At 42.4% G+C, this 22,374-nt stretch overlaps 1 protein-coding gene and 1 long non-coding RNA gene across 3 annotated transcripts in view; one reads left to right on the forward strand and one right to left on the reverse strand.

The window, feature by feature from the left end:
- LOC105086857 (uncharacterized) overlaps nt 1-18,941 on the forward strand; it is a 40,819-nt gene extending 21,878 nt beyond the window's left edge. Inside the window, exons 3-5 of the long non-coding RNA XR_004132323.2 lie at nt 9,827-9,974; nt 10,921-11,041; nt 18,371-18,941. This is a non-coding gene — a long non-coding RNA (uncharacterized LOC105086857). The remainder of the gene's footprint in view (nt 1-9,826; nt 9,975-10,920; nt 11,042-18,370) is intronic.
- The window catches only part of GALNT1 (polypeptide N-acetylgalactosaminyltransferase 1), a 46,761-nt gene continuing 31,441 nt past the window's right edge, over nt 7,055-22,374 (reverse strand). For both annotated transcript variants that reach the window (XM_010977428.3, XM_031438951.2), the window contains exons 7-12: nt 20,513-20,630; nt 18,885-19,065; nt 17,905-18,044; nt 14,368-14,466; nt 13,750-13,884; nt 7,055-9,278 (exon numbers count right to left, since the gene is read on the reverse strand). In XM_010977428.3, coding sequence (XP_010975730.1) covers nt 9,132-9,278; nt 13,750-13,884; nt 14,368-14,466; nt 17,905-18,044; nt 18,885-19,065; nt 20,513-20,630 — 820 coding nt within the window. In that variant the 3' untranslated portion in view covers nt 7,055-9,131. The remainder of the gene's footprint in view (nt 9,279-13,749; nt 13,885-14,367; nt 14,467-17,904; nt 18,045-18,884; nt 19,066-20,512; nt 20,631-22,374) is intronic.

Here is a 22,374-nt window from a genome sequence, read left to right on the forward strand (position 1 = left end):
ATTCAACAAATTTTTTTGATATTTTTCAATTTTAGGATTTTTTTCTTTTTTCTAGTTTCTAAATCTCATCTGAAATTTCCCATTTTTAAAATTATATCCATTTTTTGAGCATCTATTTTTAAAAACACATTATTTTGAAGAGTCTGCCAATTCCCTCATCTAGGTTATTAGTGGGTCTGCTTTTATTGACTGTTAAACAAGAAAGTGACCTTTACTTTTTTATCTATTACTTTTTCATTTTGTACTGAGCATTGTGACTGGCGTATTGAAGAGATTCTGTATTCTGTTATCTTCCTCAGAAGACTGTTTAGTTTTGTCCAAGAAGTCAATTAAATTATTGGCAGATCAACTTGATGTTACAGAGGCTTGTTTTTACATTTTAAATTTTTTGAGGAACCTCTGTTTTCATAGTGACTGTACCAATTTACATTCCCACCAGCAGTGAAATAGTATTCCATTTTCTCCATACCCTCGTCAACACTTATTATTTGTTGTCTTTTTGGTGATAGGTATTCTGACAGGTGTGAGGTGAAATCTTACTGTGGCTGTGATTTGCATTTTCTGATGCTTAGTGGTGTTGAGTATATTTTCATGTGCCTATTGGCCATCTGTATGTCTTCTTTGAAAATTGTCTATTCATATCTTCTGTCCAGTTTTCAATTAGGTTGTTTGAATTCTTGGTATTGAGTTGTAAGAGCTCTTTATATATTTTGGATATTAACCCCTTATCAGACATACCATTTGCATATATCATCTCTCACTTAGTAGGCTGTCTTTCTGTTTTGTTGTGGTTTCCTTTCCTGTGGAAAAGCTTTTAGGTATAATTAGGTCCCATTTGTTTATTTATGCTTTTGTTTCCTTTGCCTGAGCAAAAAATGTTGCTAAGATATGTCAAAGAGTGTACTGTCTATGTTTTCTTCTAGGAGTATTATGGATTCTGGTCTTATATTTAGGTCTTTAATCCATTTTGGGTTTATTTTTGTTTATGGGATAAGAATAACTTGTTTCTTTTACATGTAGCTGTCCAGTTTTCCAAGCACCACATATTGGAAAGAATGTCTTTTCCCCATTGTATAGTTTTGTCTCCTTTGTCATAGATTAACTGACCATGTATATGTGGATTTATTTCTAGGCTCTCTATTCTGTTGCATTGATCTGTGTCTGTTTTTGTGCCAGTACCATACTGTTTTGATTACTGTAGCTTTATAGTATAGCCTGAAGTCATAGAGCGTGGTACCTACAGCTTTGTTCTTTTCTCTCAAGATTGCTTTGGTAATTTGGTGTCTTTTGTGGTTCCATACAAATTTTAGGATTATTTGTTCTAGTTCTGTGAAAAATGTCATTGCTATTTTGATAGGGACTGCTTTTGGTAGCATGGCCATTTTAATAATATTAATTCTTCCAGTCCATGAACGTGAATGTCTTTTCACTTACTCGTATCGTATTTAATTCACTTCATCAATGTCTTACACTTTTCAGAGTATATTTCTTTCACCTCCTTGGTTAAGTTCATTTCCAGGCATTTTATTTGATTTTTGTATGCAATTGTAAATGGGATTGTTTCTTTGCTTTCTCTTTCTGATAGTTCATTATTAGTGTACAGAAAAGCAGCAGATTGCTGTATATATATTAATCTTGTATTTTGCAACTTTACTGAATTGATTTATTAGGTTTAATAGTTTTTTTGGTGGAGACTTTAGGGTTTCCTAAATACAGTGTCATGTCATCTGCAACTAGTGACAGGTTTACTTCTTCTCTTCCAGTTGGGTGACTTTTACTTCTTTGTCTTGTCTGATTGTGACTAGGACTTCTAATACTGTATTAAATAGAAGTGGCAGGAGTGGGCATCCCTGTCTCGTTCTTGATTTTAAGGAAAGGCGTTCACTGCTGGGTATGATGTTAGCTGTGGGTTGTCATGAATGGCCTTTATCGTGTTGCGGTATGTTCCCTCTATAACAATTTTGATGACAGTTTTTTAACCACGAATGGATGTTGAATTTTGTCATGCTTTTTCTGCATCTACTGAGATGATCATGTGATTTTTATCCTTCATTTTATTAATGTGATGTATGACATTGATTTGTGGATCTTGAACCATCCTTGATTCCTGGGATAAACCCCACTCCATCATGGTGTCTGATCTTTTTATATATAATTGAATTCAGTTTGCTAATATTTTGTTGATGATTTTTGTATCTATATTCATCAGGTATATCAGGCTGCAATTTTCTGTTGCTGTTGTGTCTTTGGTTATGGTATCAGGGTAATGGTGGCCTTATAGAATGAATTTGGGAGTATTCCCTCTTCAGTTTTTTAGGATAGTTTTAAAAGGATAGGTATTAACTCTTCTTTGTACGTTTGGTAGAATTCCTCCATGAGGTTGTCTGGTCCTCGGCTTTTGTCTGTTGGGAGTATTTTCACTACTGATTCACTTTCCATACTAGTAACCAGTCAGCTTTCACATTCTTCTGTGTCACTTCATCTGCTGTTAATTCCCTCTAGTATGTTTTTCATTTCATATATTATATTCTTCAGCTCTGGCTGGTTCTTTTTACATTTTCTAGTTCCTTGTTAAAATTCTTACTGTGTTCATCTATTCTTTCCCCTAGTTCAGTTAGCATTCTTATTACTATTGCTTTGAACTCTATCAACTAAATTCTTTCTCTGTTTCATTAGGGTTTTTCCGGGTTTTTTCTTTTTCCTCTTTGATCTTTTGTTTGAAACACATTCCTGTCTTCTCATTTTAACTCTGTCTCTATGAGATGAGGTGCAGTAGTTACCTAGCCTGTTCTTGAAGGTGTGTCCTTGTATGGGAGCATCCCTATGCAGGCTGCGTGTGCCCAGTGGATTTGGTGGAGAGCTGGTCCTCAAGGGAGCATGAGCTGCATCTTCCCCCAGGGTGTGCTGGGAGCCACTGCTTTTTCTCTTGCTGTTTTTAGAATTCTCTTTAACTTTTGGCATTTTAATTAAATGTCTTGTGGGTCTGGAATTGGAGGGGCTAGAGCCAGAGCCAGGTGCAAGCTGGGGCTTTTCCTATACTCAGTGATTGTCACTGCCCTGTTGAGGCCAGGGCTGGGGCTCAAGGGGCTGCAGTAGAAACCCTGAGGGAATTAGGTTTCTCCCAGTTGTGATGGAAGTCTCCACCTTGGTTTGGGAAGTGGCTGAGGCCTAAGGATTTGGGGCTGTACTCTGCTGGTTGCACTTTTTCTCCGGTGTGCACACCTTGGTTTTTGGCTGGGCTGGGGATAGAGGGGCTGGTGGCACACCACTGAGCTGGGACACATGCTCCGGTGACGCCTGTCTCTGACCTGGAGCTAGCTTCACTCCCTTCTGAGTCTGCACAGGGACTGCTGCTCTCATGACGGTCTCTACCCGGAGCCAGCCTCGCTCCTTCCTGTGTGAGTGCACCAAAGTGCTTGCTGGCAGTGGTTGCCTCCGACCTCATCAGAGGTAGGGTCAGGATCTGAGCGGGCTCAGCTCTTTCCAGGTGTGCATAAGCTCATTGAAATCTGCAGCTGCTGCCTTAGTGGGAAGCAGCCAAGCAAGAGGGACTGGAGGAGGAGCCCAGTACAGCCTAGGGGGCGCACTGGGGTGGTCCTGGCAAGCTAGCCAGAGCCCCAGGCAGTTTTCAGTTTGCTGCCTCCACACTGTGATAGGGGTAAGCGAGTCCATGCATGTATCTTCCAAATGGAGTCTCAGTTTCCTACAGCCCTCAGGTAAGCCCTCCTGATTCCCAGACCAGCTGAGAGGGCGCATCTTCCTTGTGGCAGACCCCAGGGCTAGGATGCCTAATATGCGGCTTGAGCCCAGGGAGGATCCCTGAGCTGTGAGCTCCCCCTCCTCTTCTGTGTCCCCCACTAGGGGAACAGGTCCCGACCAGATCGCTTCTCTTCCCTTCCAACAGCCTCCCTGTCGATCTTTCTTCACAGCCTTGGTTGTAGGAGAGCTGTTCTGCCAGTCTCCAGGTTGACTTCAGTGTGAGTCACTCTGTGTAGTTGTAGTTTTGATGTGTTCGTTGGGGGGAGGTGAGCCCAGCATCCTCCACCATCTTGATCTCCAGCAAACTTTAAAAAAAAAAAAAAAAAGTTCATACTGGGGGCTCACTTCCTCTCTTTGAAGATGATTCCATAATTTAATTTGTGGGGATGTAAGGGACTGGAATTTTTTCAAAGGCATGTATTATAATGATTTCCAGCAAGTGCCATAAGTCTACTCACTGTTTCTTGATCTGTAGACATCATGACTGTGGCTTTAAGCCCTTGATCTATGTAAAGTCAGGCATTGTGGTTACAGGGGAGGCGTCATCCTCGTCACCCTTTACACCTGGAAAAGGGGCAGAATCAGATTACCTTTGGTTTCCTTTATAAGGTGGCAGACTTCCTCAGCCACTCTTTTACTTGCAGATGTAACGCCTCTGACTCTTCCAGTTTTATGAAGACGATCTTCAGTTCTCCAACTCTGTTCAGGCCCCAGGCCTAAGCTCCCATTCCCCAAACTCTGGTTACTGTATTTTGTTCCTAGGAGAAGAAGGGCTTTCATATTTAGCAATTACTTCTGCAGCTTAAGTTTATGAATCCCTTTTTTCCCCCATTTTTTCCCTAGACATTAGGGATTTTTCCTATTTTCCTTCTGAGCTCAGCATCCCACTAGGAAGTATGTTTGTTGCAATTCATTCAGCCTTTGGGCGTTTTGTAGCAGTGGAGAAAATCTTGATGTCAGAAATTTATCTTCCTGATTCCCCCCACCCCAGTACTTTACTGAGGTGTAATTTACCTACAATAAACTGCATGTGTCCTAAGTATACAACTCAATAAAATTTTAAATTATATGCATGTTAACCATTATCTAAATCAATTTATAGAATATTTCCATTATTCCAGAAAGGTTTCTCATGCTTGTTTCCACTCTGTACTCTGCCAGAGATCACCCTAGGATTTGTTCTGCCTATTCTTGAACCTGATACAAATGTAACGTCTTTCTTTGCTCAACATTTTTAAGACTTATCCCTATTGTTCCAACAGAAATTCACATTTTAAAATTCCAGACTAATATCCCAATGTATAAATACACCATTATTTTGATTATCCACTAACTTGTTGATGGGTATCTGGGTAGTTTCAGTTTGGGAGTACTGTGAAGCTCTGACTATTCTTGCACAAATCTTACTGTGGGCGCATGCTCTCGTTTCTCTTGGTTGTGTCTGTGGAAGTCGGAATCGCCCAGTAGAGGGTGGGCGTATGTTTACTTTTGTAAGGACCCAACCCGCTGTCTCCCGAGGCAATCACACTGGGCGTATGTTTACTTTTGTAAGGACCCGACCCGCTGTCCCCGAGGCAATCACACGGGCTTCCACTTGCACCAGGTGCCCCACGCTCTCACCATCCAGCAGGTGTGCAACGTTACTTCCCTGCGGTTCCGTTTCGCACTCCCCGGTGACGCATGGTGGGGCCTTCTCCTGTGCTAGCTGCACCTTTGGACAGCTTCTGTGAAGCATCTATTCAAGTCATTTATGAATTTTTATATTGTGTTGCTTTCACACTGGCTTTAAAACGTTATTTTTCTGCATACATGACTCCTTTGTCAGTTATGTGTCCCGCAAACATTTTCTCCATGGTCACGGATTGCCTTTTCACTTTAATAGTATCTTCTTGATGAGGTGGTTTAATTTTGGTGAGATTTATGGGTTTTTTCTTTTACGGTTAACATCTTTTGTGTCCTAAGATATCTGTCTATCCTGAGAGTCATGAAGATGTTGTCTTCTTCCAGAAATTCATTTTGCCCTTCACATTTAGGCCTGGGATCCATTCTGAACTAACGTGCATCGTGTGAAAGCATCAGCGTTCACTGATTTCTCACGCAGACATCCAGTTACTCCGGCTCCAACTGAAAGCATTTTCCCTTCCTTACTGAATTTTTGTTGAGGAGTCAATAATCATACATGTGTGGGTCTATTTCTGGACTCTGTTCTATACATTGACCTGCCTGTTGGTAGTACCTCTAATACCACATTTTCTTAGTCTCTGTAGCTTTAAAGCAGGTCATAAAATTGAGTAGTCTTCCAACTTTTTTTTTCTTTCTGCAACATTTTCTTGGCTCGTGTGGGTTTGTTGCATTTCCATATATATTTGCCAATATCTCCAAGAAAACCTCATTTTGTGATTTCATTGAATCTATAGATCAATTTGTGGGCAACTGAGATCTTAACATTAGTCTTTCAATCGACGAACATAATATATTTATTGCAGTGTTCTGTAAGTTTCTCTCAGCAATGTTGCATAGTTTTCAGGGTAAGAGTCTGGCACATGTCTTTGTTAACTTACTTTTATCTTTGATGATAAACTGTATGTTTAAAATGTAATTCTCAATTATTTGTTGCTAGTGTAAAGGTAATACAACTGAGTTTTGCCTCATATCCTGCAAAGTTATTAGTTCTGGGAGATTTATCAAGCAAACACTTGGTAATCTTCAAGAAGTCAGGGAATGGGAGCAGTGTCATATAATTGGAAACATCCGATTTTCTGGAGCACAAAATGATTTCACGCTTTGTATTCCTCTTCTCCGTTATCTCCTCAAAAACACTACCTTTCTGATTTCCTTCTCCTTTGAAGAACATGTAATTCTGGAGTTAACTTGTTCTTGGTGTACTTCTTGAAAGATGGAGACAGCACCAGATCTTTACAGAGGAACCTTTGTTTTTCAGCTGAATGTGGAACAGGGAAACGAGGGCACGGCCTACATGCTGGCTTTTATTTGCAGAATGGTGAATAAAGTACTATTTTCAAGAATCTCAATTAGAACAGAAAGACATATTAAGATGGGTTGCGATTGGAGTAGGGTGACTAGATTTGTGAGATTCAAATTATCCTTAATTGTCCACTTAATGAATTCTTCACTGGTCAATAATCCCATCTTTTCATCCTTCGCTTTCTTTTTCATTCACTCTTTTCTTTGCGGTTTGATTTAGAGCAGTGATCAGCACACCGCCTAATCTACAGACAGCTATAAAGAACAGGGAGCCAGTTTAACTTTAAATAAAACCAATGTAAGGCACAACTGTTCAGGAATATTTTGTATTTCCAAAGTATTTAGGAATTCTTTAATTAGAAAAATAAAGGCAATGGGGTTATCTATCAGGTTCTAAAAGTACCCATGGATTAAGTCACTCACATCACCCTTTTAAAAAATACAACAAAACCTTAAGTCACATTGCTGTTAAGCTTTCTTACAGTAAAGAATATGACCAAGCTACACTAGAGTATAAAACCTGAAATTCTGAGCATGAAAATAATTTATTGATTAAACATCTGGTTGATTCAAGCATTAGGCCTACCAAAGATAGAATTAACACAGCTCACGGAGTAGGAAAAAGTCCCACCCAGCACCTGCTTCACCTCAGATTTCCTGGGGACGAACGTCTGCATTCGGTGCTGCAGCCTCACCCCAGTGCGTCTGCGCACGCATCGTGCTCACCGACCTGAACAGGACACGAGACACTTTCTGCTCAACCTGCCAAGTATCGTTAGTGATGCAACTTTCAGAAACATTCTTAGGCACAAGAAACAGCACTGCCTGCAGTGAGAGTCTTTGATAATCAAAGAAAAGAATATCATTAAATATAATCTTACAAATAGGAAGGAAAATATATGCACTTTTGCTGATGGATTGCTTCACATATCAGGAAAAATTTCACAGTGAGATTTTTCTTTCTGTGAGATTCAAACATTAATTGATACTCAACTTCTAGTCAATTCTCAGGCTATTTTGTAGTATTAAAAATCAGAAAAAGAAAACTGATTTAACCTAAATGGAATTTAGGGAAGAAATGCAGGTCTAATAATACGGAATAAAAGCTGCACTTCTTTGGCTAACTCATTAAAAAATGCCAATTAAACATTTTCAGTCAAATTTTATTAAAAAAAAAAAAAGCAGCAGATCAACATTACAATTCAAGAACCTAATCTAAATATGCACTTGACAATGAAGCACATCTGAGTATGGAGTGAAAAAAATTTTTCAAAAAACCATCAAATGTATCATGTCCAAATACCCAAATAATAAATCACTTGTGCAGGCCTTTTGCTGAGTGGAATCATAAACAAAAGAACATAAGATTTATTGCTGTGAAAACAAACCTGTAGTACAGTAGTATGAATCTTGGGTATTAAGCATTATCAGTTGAATCAAATTAGGAAGTTGAAAATCTAATAAGAAATTTGTGTGTGTGTGTGTGTGTGTGTGTGTGTGTGTGTGACAAAGTAAAGTCTATCAGCCAGCTGACCCAAGAGCAACTGAGATATCAAACTTGTTCAGTGAAACCAGACATTATTTTAAATCTCCATTTTTGAAGGCAATTAAAAATTACAATTCCAACAGTCCACAAACCAAATTAAAAACAAACAAAAAAAACCACCATAGAAAGCAATTAAAACTACAATCAAAGAACCACTTTTTTCTCAGCTCAATTTCAGCACCCCAAGGAAAAAAAAAAAGCATCCATGACCATCACAGATGAAAACAAAATGAACGTCATTGGAATCAGTTATTTTTCCCACTGAGGTATAAAATCTATATAGAAATTTGATACTATACTATTACAAATTGTACTTCTCATAGTTCTGTTTTAATTTCTTTTAAACCCTGTTTAATATAGTTTTTTTTAATTGTTGTAAAATGTTTTCATGATTCTGAACCTGGTTCCAGTTCTTTTTCATTTACTTTTATATCCATATGTAATATACTGGCTACCAGTTCTAATCAGAAATTATGACAGCACGTTCAGCAGAAATTCCTGATGTGCAAGCAAACCACAGAAGGTGCAGCTCTCCCGAAAGCACATTTTGTAGATTGTTTCAGTCTGAATATTCTTTACAATGATTCTGGATGAAAGACTCTTTCAATCGTGTAAACATCAGCGTGCACAGTCTCGCTGCTGTGTGGTCTCACGTCCTCGGACAGGAAGGCTGGTTCACAGCGAGTGGGAGCGAGAGCTGCCGAAGCTTTAATGGCCGATAAACCTTACATCCCGCAGGAGGAAAGCACTTTTCCTTTTTTGCTACTTAAGAATGTGGCAGAAATGTATGCTGAGGTAGCCCAGTCAATCTTTTTTTGTTTGTTTTTTTGTAAATTTGGTCTCAGAATATTTCTGGAAGGGTGACGTTTCGAAGAAGCCACTGCTGGGACCGGCTTCCGTTGCAGTCTCTAATGCTGGGCACCTGGCTGTCCTCTTCTGTGGCTTTGTCCAGGCACTGATTGCTGTTCACATGCTGCAGGGTTAATTTCTGAAAGTGACAGGAAAAAAGTCTTAAAGTGGAAGACAAAACCAAAACACCTCAACCATCGTTTTTGGTGATTAGGACATTACTCTGTAGAGAAGATTTTTGTTTTTGCAAATTAAAAGGCAATGAAGAAAAGGTGTCTGTGTAAAGAGAGCATTAAAGGCTATGTGGTGGGAAGAAAGGCACTGGGGTTACAGTGGGTTACACTGGAGTTACAGGAAGATGACCTGAATTCTAAGTCCCAATTCTGCATAGCTCTGTAATACTGTGAGAAATTTCACTTTGTGCTTCAGTTTCCTGAAAAAATGATCAGATTAGTGATTCCTAATTTAGGATCCTCAACCTATTTTCAAAAAGGTATTTCAAAATTGTTTTGTTTTCCCATGATAAGGCTGTTCAAATTAACTCTGTGATTCCAAGCCTCAAGTCCTTAGCGATTCAGGGCTTGAAGACTCGAAATCGTAAGAAATCACAGTATTTATAAAGCAGTCCTTTATAAGTGGCTGGCAGATACGGCTATATGTCTTCCTGTCTACCTGTTTGCATTCCAGACTTGATGCTGTCACGGTGATTTCAAAAGGACAGGACAAACGAGAGTTAACAGCTACATACTGGCCCTACTAATGCACCCTACCCAGCCCCGGACAGGTGAAGGACGCCGACGCAGTGGTGTGGGAGCCTGCACTGCGCGTTGTCCTGGTAAGTGTGCAGAGCAGTAAGGAAACGCGAAGTGTTCTTTAGCACACATTTTTACTCATGGCTCTATTTTAACGTAATTCTTTTATCTGGAGCATTTCGTTTTCATAAGGCCTCTTTAGTACCTATTTGAACTTCAAACAAGCAAAGCAAAACCCAATGACTGTACACAACACAGCTACTTTGGCTTTCAGTTGCTTCTTCTGTGCTGTGGTCACAGTGGAAGCTGGCGAAAGGCAAATGTGCAGATGTCACAGTTTACTGTCAACTCTGACTCTGGTTAGTATTAGATACTTTAATTCCTACAAAAGCATAAGAACAGCGCCCGGAGGAGAGTCAGCATGGCAGGGGTGGCTTTTATTTTTAGACAGATGCTGTGTAGTTCACGTGTTGAGAGGATGGGCTTTGCCATCAGACATTTTTGGAGTGAGCTCCAGATTTGTCAGGTACCAACAGCATTGTTGCCCCTGAACAAAAACCTCTCTGAGCCCCAATTCCTTATCTATAAAATGGGGACAAAATGCTGCTGCCTGGCTCGGAGGCACTTACTACTGGAAAACAACATCCTAGCAACAGCCCGAGCAGCCACGGCTCAACATCCTAGCAACAGCCTGAGCAGCCACGGCTGCGCTCCGGCAGCCCCATCATTCTGTGTGCTGCCAAGGCTTTTAGTCACGTGTAAGACAAAAACAAAGCGCTTTTAAAAAGAACCCCTCAAATATTCCAGGAGATCCTGCAGGGCCTCTCTGAGTGGCCACTATCAGTACCAATAAAAACAAAAACACTAAACACAACAAAAAATTTAGTTGGGGAACTGGTCTTTATCATCCCAATTTGAAAAAATGTATTATTTCACTTATGTAAAATAAACTCATAACAAAGACATGATTAATGATCCACACTGGGTCTTTAACTGCTCAAAATTAAGACAGAATCTTCATAATTTCAGGAGACCTGGACCCTGGAGAAGAGCCTGTTCCAGAGCCCACTCTGGCTGCAGGTGCCGAGTTCTGTGGTCACTGGGCTCAGGAGAGGATCCGCCAGCACTGCCTAGTTTCCACAGAGAAAAGGTATGATTGAGGCAATGGGAAAAACAAGTGACAGGTAACTAATTGTAACCTTTGAAAAAGGAGGATAAAATTATTGCATAAAGTCCACCAGCCACCTAGAAAAAGTAGTTTGCTGCCTCCTTCCCCTAACTAGATATCACTATGTCAAAAATCTACACTTTATTCCCAAAAGGGCCGAGTGGAAGTAGTATGGTATTGTGCCCAGAATCCTGGACCAGGAAACCAGGGCTGCCTGAGAGCTGGGAACACCATTCACCTGCTCTGTGACCTTGGGCCAATTAACTTCCATTCTGGGCTTCTGTGTCTCTATGTACTAAACGTTAGCCTGGGTTTTATTTCTTGGGTTCCTCTGAAATCTAAGATTTCATGATTTAAGGTTTAGATTACACATTACTGAGATAAATAGATTATTTTTCTAGACTGCTAGTTTCTGAGCTGATGGAGGCAGCACAACTCTGCTGGTGCAGTCAGCTCAGGCTGTGGGACCCATGGTGCAGTCTGACTCCTTCCTCTGCCCAATTTTGCCGTCTCTTTCCTCCTGAACGCTAAGCTGGTTGCAGTCTGTTTCAGGGAGAACCCAGCCTGCACTACTAAATTCTATCTAAGGAAAGACACCTTGCAAAGTGCATTAGGAGTTTTGAAACTTACACTCGTAACTGGTTCTTTCAGAATACCCTAAATAAAGCAGCTCTAGTTTCAAAGCATTTGCTTTTGGAGTAACTATCACGGCAGCCCCTGCAGGTTATACACAGTCTGCCCACAGCCATTCCTACTCCCTGTCTCCGGGCCACGTCACACCATGAAGACGGGGACGCCACGTGCCTGTCTTCCCAGCCTCCCGTGCGGCTGGGGGGTTCCTGTGAGAGGAGGTTCTGGCCCATGAGACAGAGCAGAGTCTACTGCGGGGAATCCAGGAAAAGCTTTGGCTTTGCTGATAAAGAAAGAGCAGTTCATGGAGCAGTGCAGCATGCCCGCTTCCCGCCTTGAGCTGGCTGTGGTGGTGAGAGCTGTAGCACCCACGCAGTGGCCGCCAGGGAAAGCCAGGAATACTGCTGCCATTGAATCCACTTACCCCCACGCTTAAGAAAAAAAAACCACTATTTTTTCATGCTATTATATAGTAAATTGTTACGTAATTACATATATCATCATTTTCCAGTGAACATACAACTGGGGGTCTTTTTAATTTTAAAAATATTTTGGTTCCCACCATGACTGTGGGCTACACTGGCATTTACTGTCTGGAGTCAGAGATGCCATGTATCCTGCAGGGCTCAGGACGGCTGCACCCAAAATGGCAACAGCAGGCACCACGGAAACCACTGGAACAGGGTATTCGCACCATTTCCAATAGTCACGTTAATGGAACTACTGCTGCATTTAATACACGTGTATACTTTGTAGTCTGACACTGTGAAGGCAGACCCTGGATTGGGTCTATCTAATAGGGATGAGAAGACTGGTAGATAAATGACTGTAAAGAAGTACAGCATTACAGGGGTCAGAGACAATAACTAAAAGACAACTGATTTCTGGCTGGGATTCATGGATGTGACGTCAATTCCGGGTCCTCAAGAATGGGTAGGATTTGTTAGGCAGAGTGAACTGTATGATCTTAAACGTAAAGTGAGAAAGTCCAGGGTGTGTTCGGGGAATAGCAGGTTGACAATGAAAGTAGACCAGGGTTTGCGTGTGACCCAGTGTAAGGAGCAAAGGCAGCTGAAGTCACAGATTGGCTCGGACGTCTTCATTTAGGGGTGGAATGAGGCAGCAGAGTGAGCCAAGCAGACGAAAGAAGCAGAGAGAAGAAAGCTAAGACAAGAAACTAAACACTAGTGGATCTAAAGCCAACGGGTAAGAGGACTTTAAAATACCTGCTTCGCAACAGTAAATGCTATTGGAAGTTAAGGAAAAGAGACGGGAATGCCCTGGCTGTGCATCCAGGAGCTGTTCCGGTACAGTGTCGGGCCCAGGCAGGAGCCAGGGTGAAGAACCAGAGGCACAAGTGCGGGCCATTCACTCGCTGTCATCCATCACAGGGGAAAAGCAGGAGGGTAGGCAGAAAGCACAGTAGGAACAAAAGTCGTTCCTAACGTGGAGAAGAAAGCTAGTGCTTGTAAGCAAAAGAAAAATAACCAGAGAAAAGATGTAGTGAAGGTGCTGGTGCCAGAGCCGCAGAGCAAACACACAGGCTGGGAGGTGCAGCCAGATACGAGGAGAGGAAGAGAGGTTTACTGGAGATGCTCTGCCTGAATCAGTGTCTTTCAAGCACCTTGATGTTAAGTGCAACACACAGCAGGTGGGAAGAGGGAGCGGCTCCAGAGGAAGGCAGAGAGAGTTCTGTCACATATGTCACCGAAGCATCATGAGCAGCTGGAGAATTTCATTAATTAACGAGACTTGTACCCAGGTGTTTAACTCAGTCATTTTTTCTCCCACCCTAAACGGAGAGCTTGCGACCCACAGGGGGGAGTGGCCACATGGTGACAACAAGGACCCAGGGACTGGAGGCAAGACCAAGTTAGTTACTGGGGAGATTAAATAAAGCATGTTGTTTTACTTACATTGTTTTTCCTGTCAATTTTTAGAGTATGAGAACACTGATCCATATGCAGACTCCACAAGGGTTCACTCTTTTAGATACAAAGCAGTATATAAAATCCACCCAACAACACAATTTTATTCCTGTATTCAACTGGATCACTTACCACTGGGTCATACTCCCAAAGTTGGTTGCCTTTTAGGTGGTGGCATTTGAGCATTGTGACTGGGCCGTTAAGTTTGGAGACATCCAAGCAGAGGTCATCTGTTCTAATTTCTTTGTTGGCGGTGTAAGAGAAAACCTGAAAACCAGAAGTGCACACGTATGAGCTTTGGCAATAAAGTAAATTAATCGCTGTTTTATGTGCCCAAGAATCTGGCAGGGAGAAAGACAAGTATTTCAAGATACGTATTTTTTCAACTTTCTTAATGTAATGGAGAGTAAGTGACTCAGAAAAGCTACTAATAATTTTGAAGAGAGGAAAGAAAAAATGACCTTGAGTTCTCTGTATACACTGAGCATATTGCCAAGGGCTGTCACCTTGTTTGACCAAAAAGGACAAAACAAATTCATTCACAACCGTGTAAATACAGTTCTCATAAAAGGCCTTTTACAAATGTTTCATTTAAAAATAATCATTATACTGAAGGCTCAATTCTCCTAAAGGTCTTCATTATTTTCTCTTTAAAGGTAGAAAACATTTCCTGAATGACATCATGAAGTAAAAAAGTAAGAAGATTAAAACAAATCTGAAAATTACACCTTTAGAGCCTAAAATACTCACCTGATTACCTCCCATACCGTGACAGTTAAAGATCCCAACTTTTTCATTCTCTTTTCTAGCCATATTATCTAGACACTGATTTGTTTCCACATTTCGTATCTGTGGGACAGTGAAAATGCCACACGTTAGCGAGGCTGACCGGACAGGCGCACACACAGTCTGCACTTCCCGCTGACCCTCTAATTCCTGAGGTAAAGGCTATGAGTTGGGGGAAAAAAATCACTGTATGGCTAAGATTCTGTCAGTTTTTTTTTTTTTCAAACATACAAACTGATTTTATTTACAATATCCTATAAAAATGTGAATTTAGAATAGCAGCGGCTTAGTTACTGAGGCGATAACAAGCAGGCCACAGAGGGTAAAATCTGTTCCTGATGCAGAAAGCCAGCTGGCGGGGGCAGTAAAAGGCCGCCTGCCTTGGCAGTCATCTCCCATGGGCTAACAAGTGGCTCTTTGTAGTATGTCTGTATTCTGGCCCAGATAACAATGCCTAGGTGTTGTCCAAAATCGGGTCAGTTCAAAGAAAACAAACAAAAAAAGCTCATTCTCTATTCTGCAGGCGAGCAACTGCCATAAATCTTCCCACAGCTTCACCCACCCGGGGCCTTTCTTGATTGGAATGAGGCTCCAGCAAAGGGAACAGACGCTCAGTAACGAGGCCAGAAACTCAGCACGCCCCTTGCTTGTTTGAGGGTGACTTCCTGAAATCACAGCAAAGTTCAGAGGCAGGGCGCTCAAGTCAACCCGCAAGCAGGCTCAGGAACCTCCCAGGATGAAATTGGGAGCCGTGCTGGCCCTGGCGCTGGACAAAGTGCAACCAGGCCCAACAGCCTCCTCTGACTCACCGCCATCCAGCTCCCCTCTGTCACCTCTTCGCCCGACCACATCCCACTTTCCTACTTTACATCTCTTCCTCTCTCCCCAAACCACCAACCCCCTCCTTCACCCTCAGCCAACGATCTCGCATCCAACCGAGGAAACAGCTCACCCGAGAACCCCCCCACCCTCCCACCTCAAACGGCCGGCTTCTAGCCCCCCACCCTGTCCCCTGCACTTGGCCCCAGGCCCCCCACCTTCCTCCCTGGTGCGGGGGAGGAACTGCCCCCCACGCCCCCAGGTGCACGTGGCTCTGCGGTCAGTGCCTCTTTTCTAGCATCTTTACACGTTCTCTTTTGTGTCATGTGCGCCAGCAGTTTCATCATAGCAAAATATAAAAAACCCTTCTTTAACCACCCCCTCCACCCCAGCTACCACTCACTTCTCTGTTCTGCTTTACAGCAAAATTTCTCAACCACACTCATCATCTCCACTTCCTCTTCTCCTGATCTCCTTTGAAGCCATCAGACATTCTGTCCCTGCCACCTCCACAGGAGCCCGCCTGACACGGAGAGCTGGAGCCTGACAGCGTCTCCCGCTAATCCAGCGGCCAGTGCCCAGGCTCGTCTCCCTACCCTTTCCGCACTGTTCCGCACAGCCCATCACGTCCCCGTCTGTGAAACAAGCCCTTCACTCAGTCTCTGGGACATCACTCCCTCGGTTCTCTTTCTAGTTCAGTGCTCACTCCTTCTCATCAGTCTCTTTAGCTGATTCCTTTTCATCTTCATAATTTCTAAATAGTGGAGTTTTTTTATGGCTTGGTCCTCAGTCCTCCCCTCTTCTCCATTGGCATTCACTCCTCCCAAGGTGCTCTCAAAGTTCTGTGGTTTTAAAAATGACCTATATACTAACAGCCCCTAACTTTCAATCTCCAAAATCTTGTCCAAGGTGCAGGTTTTTTAATGTAACTACTTACATACTGTCTTTACCTGGATCAAACTGAACGTGTCCCGAACGGTACTGCTCAGTGCCTCCTGCACCTGCTCTGCAGGCTTTCCCATCTCAGTGACACCATGTTCCCTGTCCCAGCTCCTCAGGTGAAATCTTAATATAATCCTCGGCTACTCTTTTCTCACCAATACGCCAGCTCTACTCTCCTTCCCATATAGTTTTGCCTGAAACAGCAGACAGTCTGATCCTTCCAGTGAAAGTTTGCTCGTCGCTCCCTGTGGCTTCCCACCTCAGAACCGAACCCGGAGTCCTCCCCACGGCCTGCAAGCTCTGTGTGATCTGGCCTCACTACGTCTTGGCCTGTTCCTTTACTGCTCCCCCCGGCCCACTGCTCCAGCCAGCCAGCCTCTCTGCTGCTTCCGGAACGTGCCAAAGTGCATTCTTGCCTTACGTCCTTCGTATTTGTTTTTCCTTGTGCCTGGAATACTCTTTCCCCAAAATCCATCTCTGCCCTCATCTTCATACGCCTTCTCCTGTGTGTGAGTATCTCCCAACGTGCCCTTTTCACAAGGACCCCAGTCACACTGGATTAGGGCTCACCCTGATGACCTCATTGTAACTTAACTGCCTCTGTAAAAACCCCATCTCCAAATACGGCCACATTCTGAGATACTGGGGGTTAGGAGACAGGAATCGGGGTGACGCGTCCACACACCCGGAACACCAAAGGTGGCCAGCAAACTCCAAAAGCCAGAAGGAGGCAGAGGACAGATCCTTCCTCACAGAGCTCAGAAGGAAGCAAACCTGCCCAGACCCTCATCTCAGACTTCTCATCCCCAGAACTGTGAGATGGTACGTTTCTGTTGTTCCAGCCCCTCGGTGGCAGCCCTGGGAAGCTAACAGAATCTGTGACTTGATCAGACCCCTGGGCTAAAGAGAAGGACCCACTCAGACTTCCTACACGTGGAGCCCAGCGTCGGCGGGGATGCAGAGTGAACGGCTCTCAACCCTCTGGGGATGCGGTGGGGAGGGGCACGAGGATCGCTGCCTCGTGAGCGTCCTGGCAGGAGGAGTCACGCCGGAAGGGAAGTCTTTCTCACACGAGACCCCACACTGTGGGCAGCCACAAGGTAAAAAGGCCGAACTCCAAAGCACAGGTAATTACGTTAACTAGTTATGAGCATCAATAAGTAAATTACTTACTAAGTTTCAAGAAGATCTGCCGCTGAATTCTACGAGCCATGACTAAGGCATCATCAGGAATAAAGACGCTAACCACCACTCATTCCAACTTGCATCCCAAACTGAGATTTAGGGCTCCCGAAGGAAGATAAACGGACGCTAAAAATACAGCTTACCATAAACAGTCTTTCAAGTTTCCTTGTCAGTTCTTTACAGTTTATCTTTACTGGAAGTTCCTCAAACTTTGATCCGGGCTAATTAACGCTAGGACATTAGCTTCAGGAATATATGGTTTCAACTAAATGGGCCAGTTTGTTAAAATAAGTCGTCTACTGAAGACACTAATATATTGTAACAGAGGTCTAACTGTGAAAGGTTAGGCACACAGCATTCTTATTTTAATAAAACATAACATGAAAAAAAATGAAGTTTCAAGTGATAAGGTAGACTGTCAGCTAACAAGAACTTCCCACACTGGAGTACGTAACCCTAATATGGAGGTGCTCCCTGCTTACAAGTTTAACCTCTGTTTTTTTTGATAAATTAGTGAGAACATAATAACCACACAGAATACTTTTTCCCCCTTACCTCTCCCAAAGAGAAATAGTGACGTGGAATCTGAGAGTCAGGATAAATGTTCTCCAGGTACCAAGAGAAAGGTCTGCATTGGAGTTTGTGTCTCAGACCCAGCCTTGATGATATGTCTCCGTAGTCTACTTTTGTAACACCTGTCAAAAGAAGTAAGCGACTGAGTTACTGACGTGCTACTAGGTAACAAACAAGCCAGGCGAATGGGAAAAGTGGCAGCAGCTGGTGCCGCGTGACTACGCAAGTGACATACCATAAACCCACCTCCCCAGGACAAAACGAGGAAATCCATTAATATGTGTTTTTCAAAGAAAAATTAAATTTATGTGAATGATACACATGCTAATATTATTACAAACAAATGTAAGTTATATGGGGCCAGAACACTTTAAGATTTGTTAAGGCAAAAACAAAAATAAGTATCAGTGTTGCCCAAATACTGAACAGAGCACTTGTTTTTGGTCAGGTTTCTCGCACACGACTGACTGCGTCGCGCACCCTGCCACTGGGCAGTGGTGACGAGGCGCGGATGGAATGGTCACAATGGCGGGCGGAGTCACAGCTGACAGAACAGCTGCTCCCACAACACTGGGAAGAGCAGAGCGAAGTTCCTGGAGAGAAGTCCCTTGAGGCATGCTGGAGGGCTCTGCACTCGCCCTGGAATACTTGGCAGTCTCATATAAATGCTAAATGCTGCAGTTGGGTTTAAAAAAAAAAAAAAAGAGCACGGACAGCACCTGGACCAACAGGAACTTCTGCAGCACTGGGTGACGCACTGCCGCGTCACTGACATACCGCAGCAGGCATTCCGCCGGCACTCTCTGTACTATGTGTGCTTTCACTTATTCCTACAACAGCCTAGCAGGTAGATGCTTCACCTCTCCTCAAAGCTTCTTTTCCAACCCTTCTTACCTCTCCTCAGAATGCATAAGGATCAGGGTCAAGAGAGTCTTGTATTTCCAATGCAAAACAATGCTAACCTGGAGAAATTATATAGAAGAAATTCTTGAATTCATCCATCCACACTTCGGCAAGTCGTCTGTTATTTTTATTGATAATCTGTCCCGTGCCTCCTGGAAACGTGTAGGGTGTAGCTTTCCGGAACACATGTCCGACATGTGAGCATGTGACAATCTCCAAAGTCCCTCCACACTGCCAAATCTGAAAGCAGCAAGGAAGACCGGTTTTACACACCAATAGTTTTTTAAAAAATCATTCACATCTATTGAGCTCAATCAAGGGTGTACAGTGGAGCTCCTGTTATATGGTCACAAAGCAAGTGCTTCCTCTATGTGTGGTTCTGATCGAACCAGAAGCTGAAGGTTAAATCCAGAAGGATAAGTTAAAGGCTAAATTCAGAAAAGACATGCCATCTACAGCAGTATTTTTCTAACTGCAGGCCATCACTCTTACAAGGGTCATAAAATTCAAATTTGATGGATTGCAACCTGTACTTACTAACAAGGACATACTGTTCCCTGAAATGTTTACATTTTGGGTTGTGCGTATAACTTTATTAATATGGTTCATGGTCAAAAAACCTTTGACCACGGAACATTCAGCCAGAGTCTTATCTGTTCCTCCTCCTCCAAACCTGTGTCGCAGCCTGTGCATCAACTAGAACCTAGGAATCAAACCTGGACGACTCACGCGAGACTCGGTGGGACAGTGAGAACACACTCTATGTCTTTGTCAGAATAAAAACAAAAAGGGGTACAAGAAAGATCATTAAGTACAGTTTCACATCCTTAATTATCCTTCTGCTCCTTTCAAAACACATTTTCCCATAAGTTAAACATCTTCTAATTACAATTAAAACACATTTTGAAAAGTTTTGATTTTGTTAAATATTCAGTGTTCCTACTTTAATGTTTTTCCAGGATTGTAAAGTGATACAGGTTGGTGGGATCTCCAAGACAATCAGGAGTCCAAACCTCTCCTTTCATGAAGGCCAAAGCGCCCCACCAGGAACAAGGCGAGCTAGCTGCGTTAGGCCTCAGGGCAACTCAGTGTGGTTTCCGCTATAAGCCATGTGTCTAAAGTCCATTATTTTCAGAAACACACCGCGTCATCTTAAAAATATGTTGATTTTTATGAACGTGAAATGCATAAGACAAGGCTGACTGGGTAAAATTAATTCAGAGTGATTTCAGAATTCTTTTGCCTTTTTTTTTTTATCAAAAAATACAAAGCTGGTGAAATGACCAGGTTTTAGACAAGAGAAAAACTTTCAAACCAGAAGGACACAGCATATTAAAGAAAGTGAAGTTATGTTTTTGGCAGTTAAGTAACACAGTAGCATCTACATGTTATTTTTTGTTTATTTTTAGAGTTTAGATTACTTCCTTGAAAGTAACAAATTAAAAACAACTACGGAATCTTGTGTAAGTTTTACAGGTGGGCTATTAAGAAAACTAATTTATTTGCTTAAAATTGTTCAAAATGAATCCTTACTAGTATCACCAAACTGTTTATGGACTGAAGACTGTTAAGTCTGATTAAACTCACATTATATTCACTTTTTATTTTTTATTTAGAGATAACATGAATATTTAAAGCATATCCATATTTGAGGTTACACAGATTACTTTTTTCAAAGGGAACTTACCCTAAAGGAAATTTCTAGGTTTTCTCCTCCCCAAATATCCATTCCAGCATCATATGTTCCAATTTCCTGAAAGTAATCTCTGTCTATTGAAAAAAGGCCTCCTGCCATTGTAGGTGTTCTGAAATTCAATCATAATACTATACTGTTAATTGTAACAATTTAAAATTTACTATCAGTTTTTGTTTTTAAAAGTAGTTTTTTAACGGTTTATGACTACGGAATAAATGCTTATTCTCACACTTTTCAGAAACGTTCATTGGCCCCCAGGGCTCGCTTTGTTTTTATGCTGTTATTTGGCTTCCAGACATGACCTGCACCCCAGTCATGCTGTCACAGCTCCTGCCCGGACGTCCTTCTCTGCCTGGACATCCTTCCCGGCCCAGTCCCAAGGGCTCTTACTGTCTTTAGTACCTTTCCTGGTCCTTGGGTCCCAACTGAGCTTCCACCCCAAACTCCTTAAAATGAAGCTGCTTCTTGAAATCCTCTCCACCTGACTGTGTACCCACTCCATAGTTCCTAGCAACCGTAAATGCAGTTGAGCACATTAACCAACTAGACTCATACCAGCAGCTCTAACAGAGCAGCTTCTTAAGGGTGGCAAACATTGCAGAGATGTAAGATTAAATAGGATGAAAACAATGCAGCCCTTTCCCTGAACCTTTAAGGAAGGAGACGAAGAACAGAATAAAATCCACATGCTCCTCCTAGGGGCTCATCACCCTGACTGAGTCCGGTACACTCTCTGCCTCGAAGCCTGGCCCAGGTATGCAGAGGGGGTGGGAATACACAGAATTAAGCAGAGAAATGATAATGAAAGAGGATTTAAATAAATGAAAATCAAACACTGGTTTCCTTGAGGAATGAGTATGGAGAAAAAAAGGACTCCAACTAGGAGAAAGTAATTAAGTTCCAGAGACAGAGAACACTATGAAGATCGTAATTTAGGATGAACTGGCCATCTCTGTAGGCCTAAAACTTACTCATTCCATGCACTGGTCAGGGCGGCAGCATTTGCTTTTCTAGTAGAAATAGTTATTTCCACAAAGAAGCTAGGACTTACTTTGATTTTAGAAGAGAAGAAAGAGGAAGAAGGTCTAATACCTTAGGAGGCACAGGACAAGGGCTGACACCCAGCTTCTTCACTGAGTGCAAGGCTTTCTTCACCTGGGTCTGGGGGTCACTCTAAATGTCCTAGGATTATATGCAGAACCTTCTGTTTGCCCATGTACATCCCTGCTCCCCCCACCCCCTTTACAGGAGACTCATAGCTTTTTATCAGATTTTTCAAAGAAGTCCATCATCTGTGAAATGCTTAGGAACACTTGGTTCAGATGGTGATCTGAACTGTCGTCAGGAGAAGAGTGGGGAAGTCCCTCTACAAGGAAAGGCCTCGGGCTGGCTAGGGAGAAAGAGCGCAGAATTAGTGAAACCTCTCTTCAGCTTTGCCAGAACTGGACTTAACTCAAAGGAAGACAGATCTGGGAAGCCCAGGAGAGAAGAAAGCTAAAAAGCCTGGTTCTGCAGGAACTCCCAGTTACTACAGAAGCAGCAGGCTGATGCAACCAGGATAAATCCTACGATGGCTCAGAAAGCTCAAGGCCTCAATCTAAAGGTCCTAGATAGCATGACGGTTTTTATCCCTTTCTGAAAAAAATCCACATAAGACCAAATGTAGAGCAAAAAAAAAGGAGAAATGCGTTCACGGAAATCCTTTTTCATACTTTTGTCAATTCTGGCTATTTTTATATTTCAAACAATTTTACTAATCTTATCAGGTGGTATGAGTCTGAACTTAAAATCTTAGATTTTAGTGCAAGGACCCAGTTTTAGGTAATATTTTCATATACTGGCACTTACAATTA

The sequence above is a fragment of the Camelus dromedarius genome, chromosome 32 (genome assembly GCF_036321535.1).
Source record: "Camelus dromedarius isolate mCamDro1 chromosome 32, mCamDro1.pat, whole genome shotgun sequence".
NCBI classification, from domain to species: Eukaryota; Metazoa; Chordata; class Mammalia; order Artiodactyla; family Camelidae; genus Camelus; species Camelus dromedarius.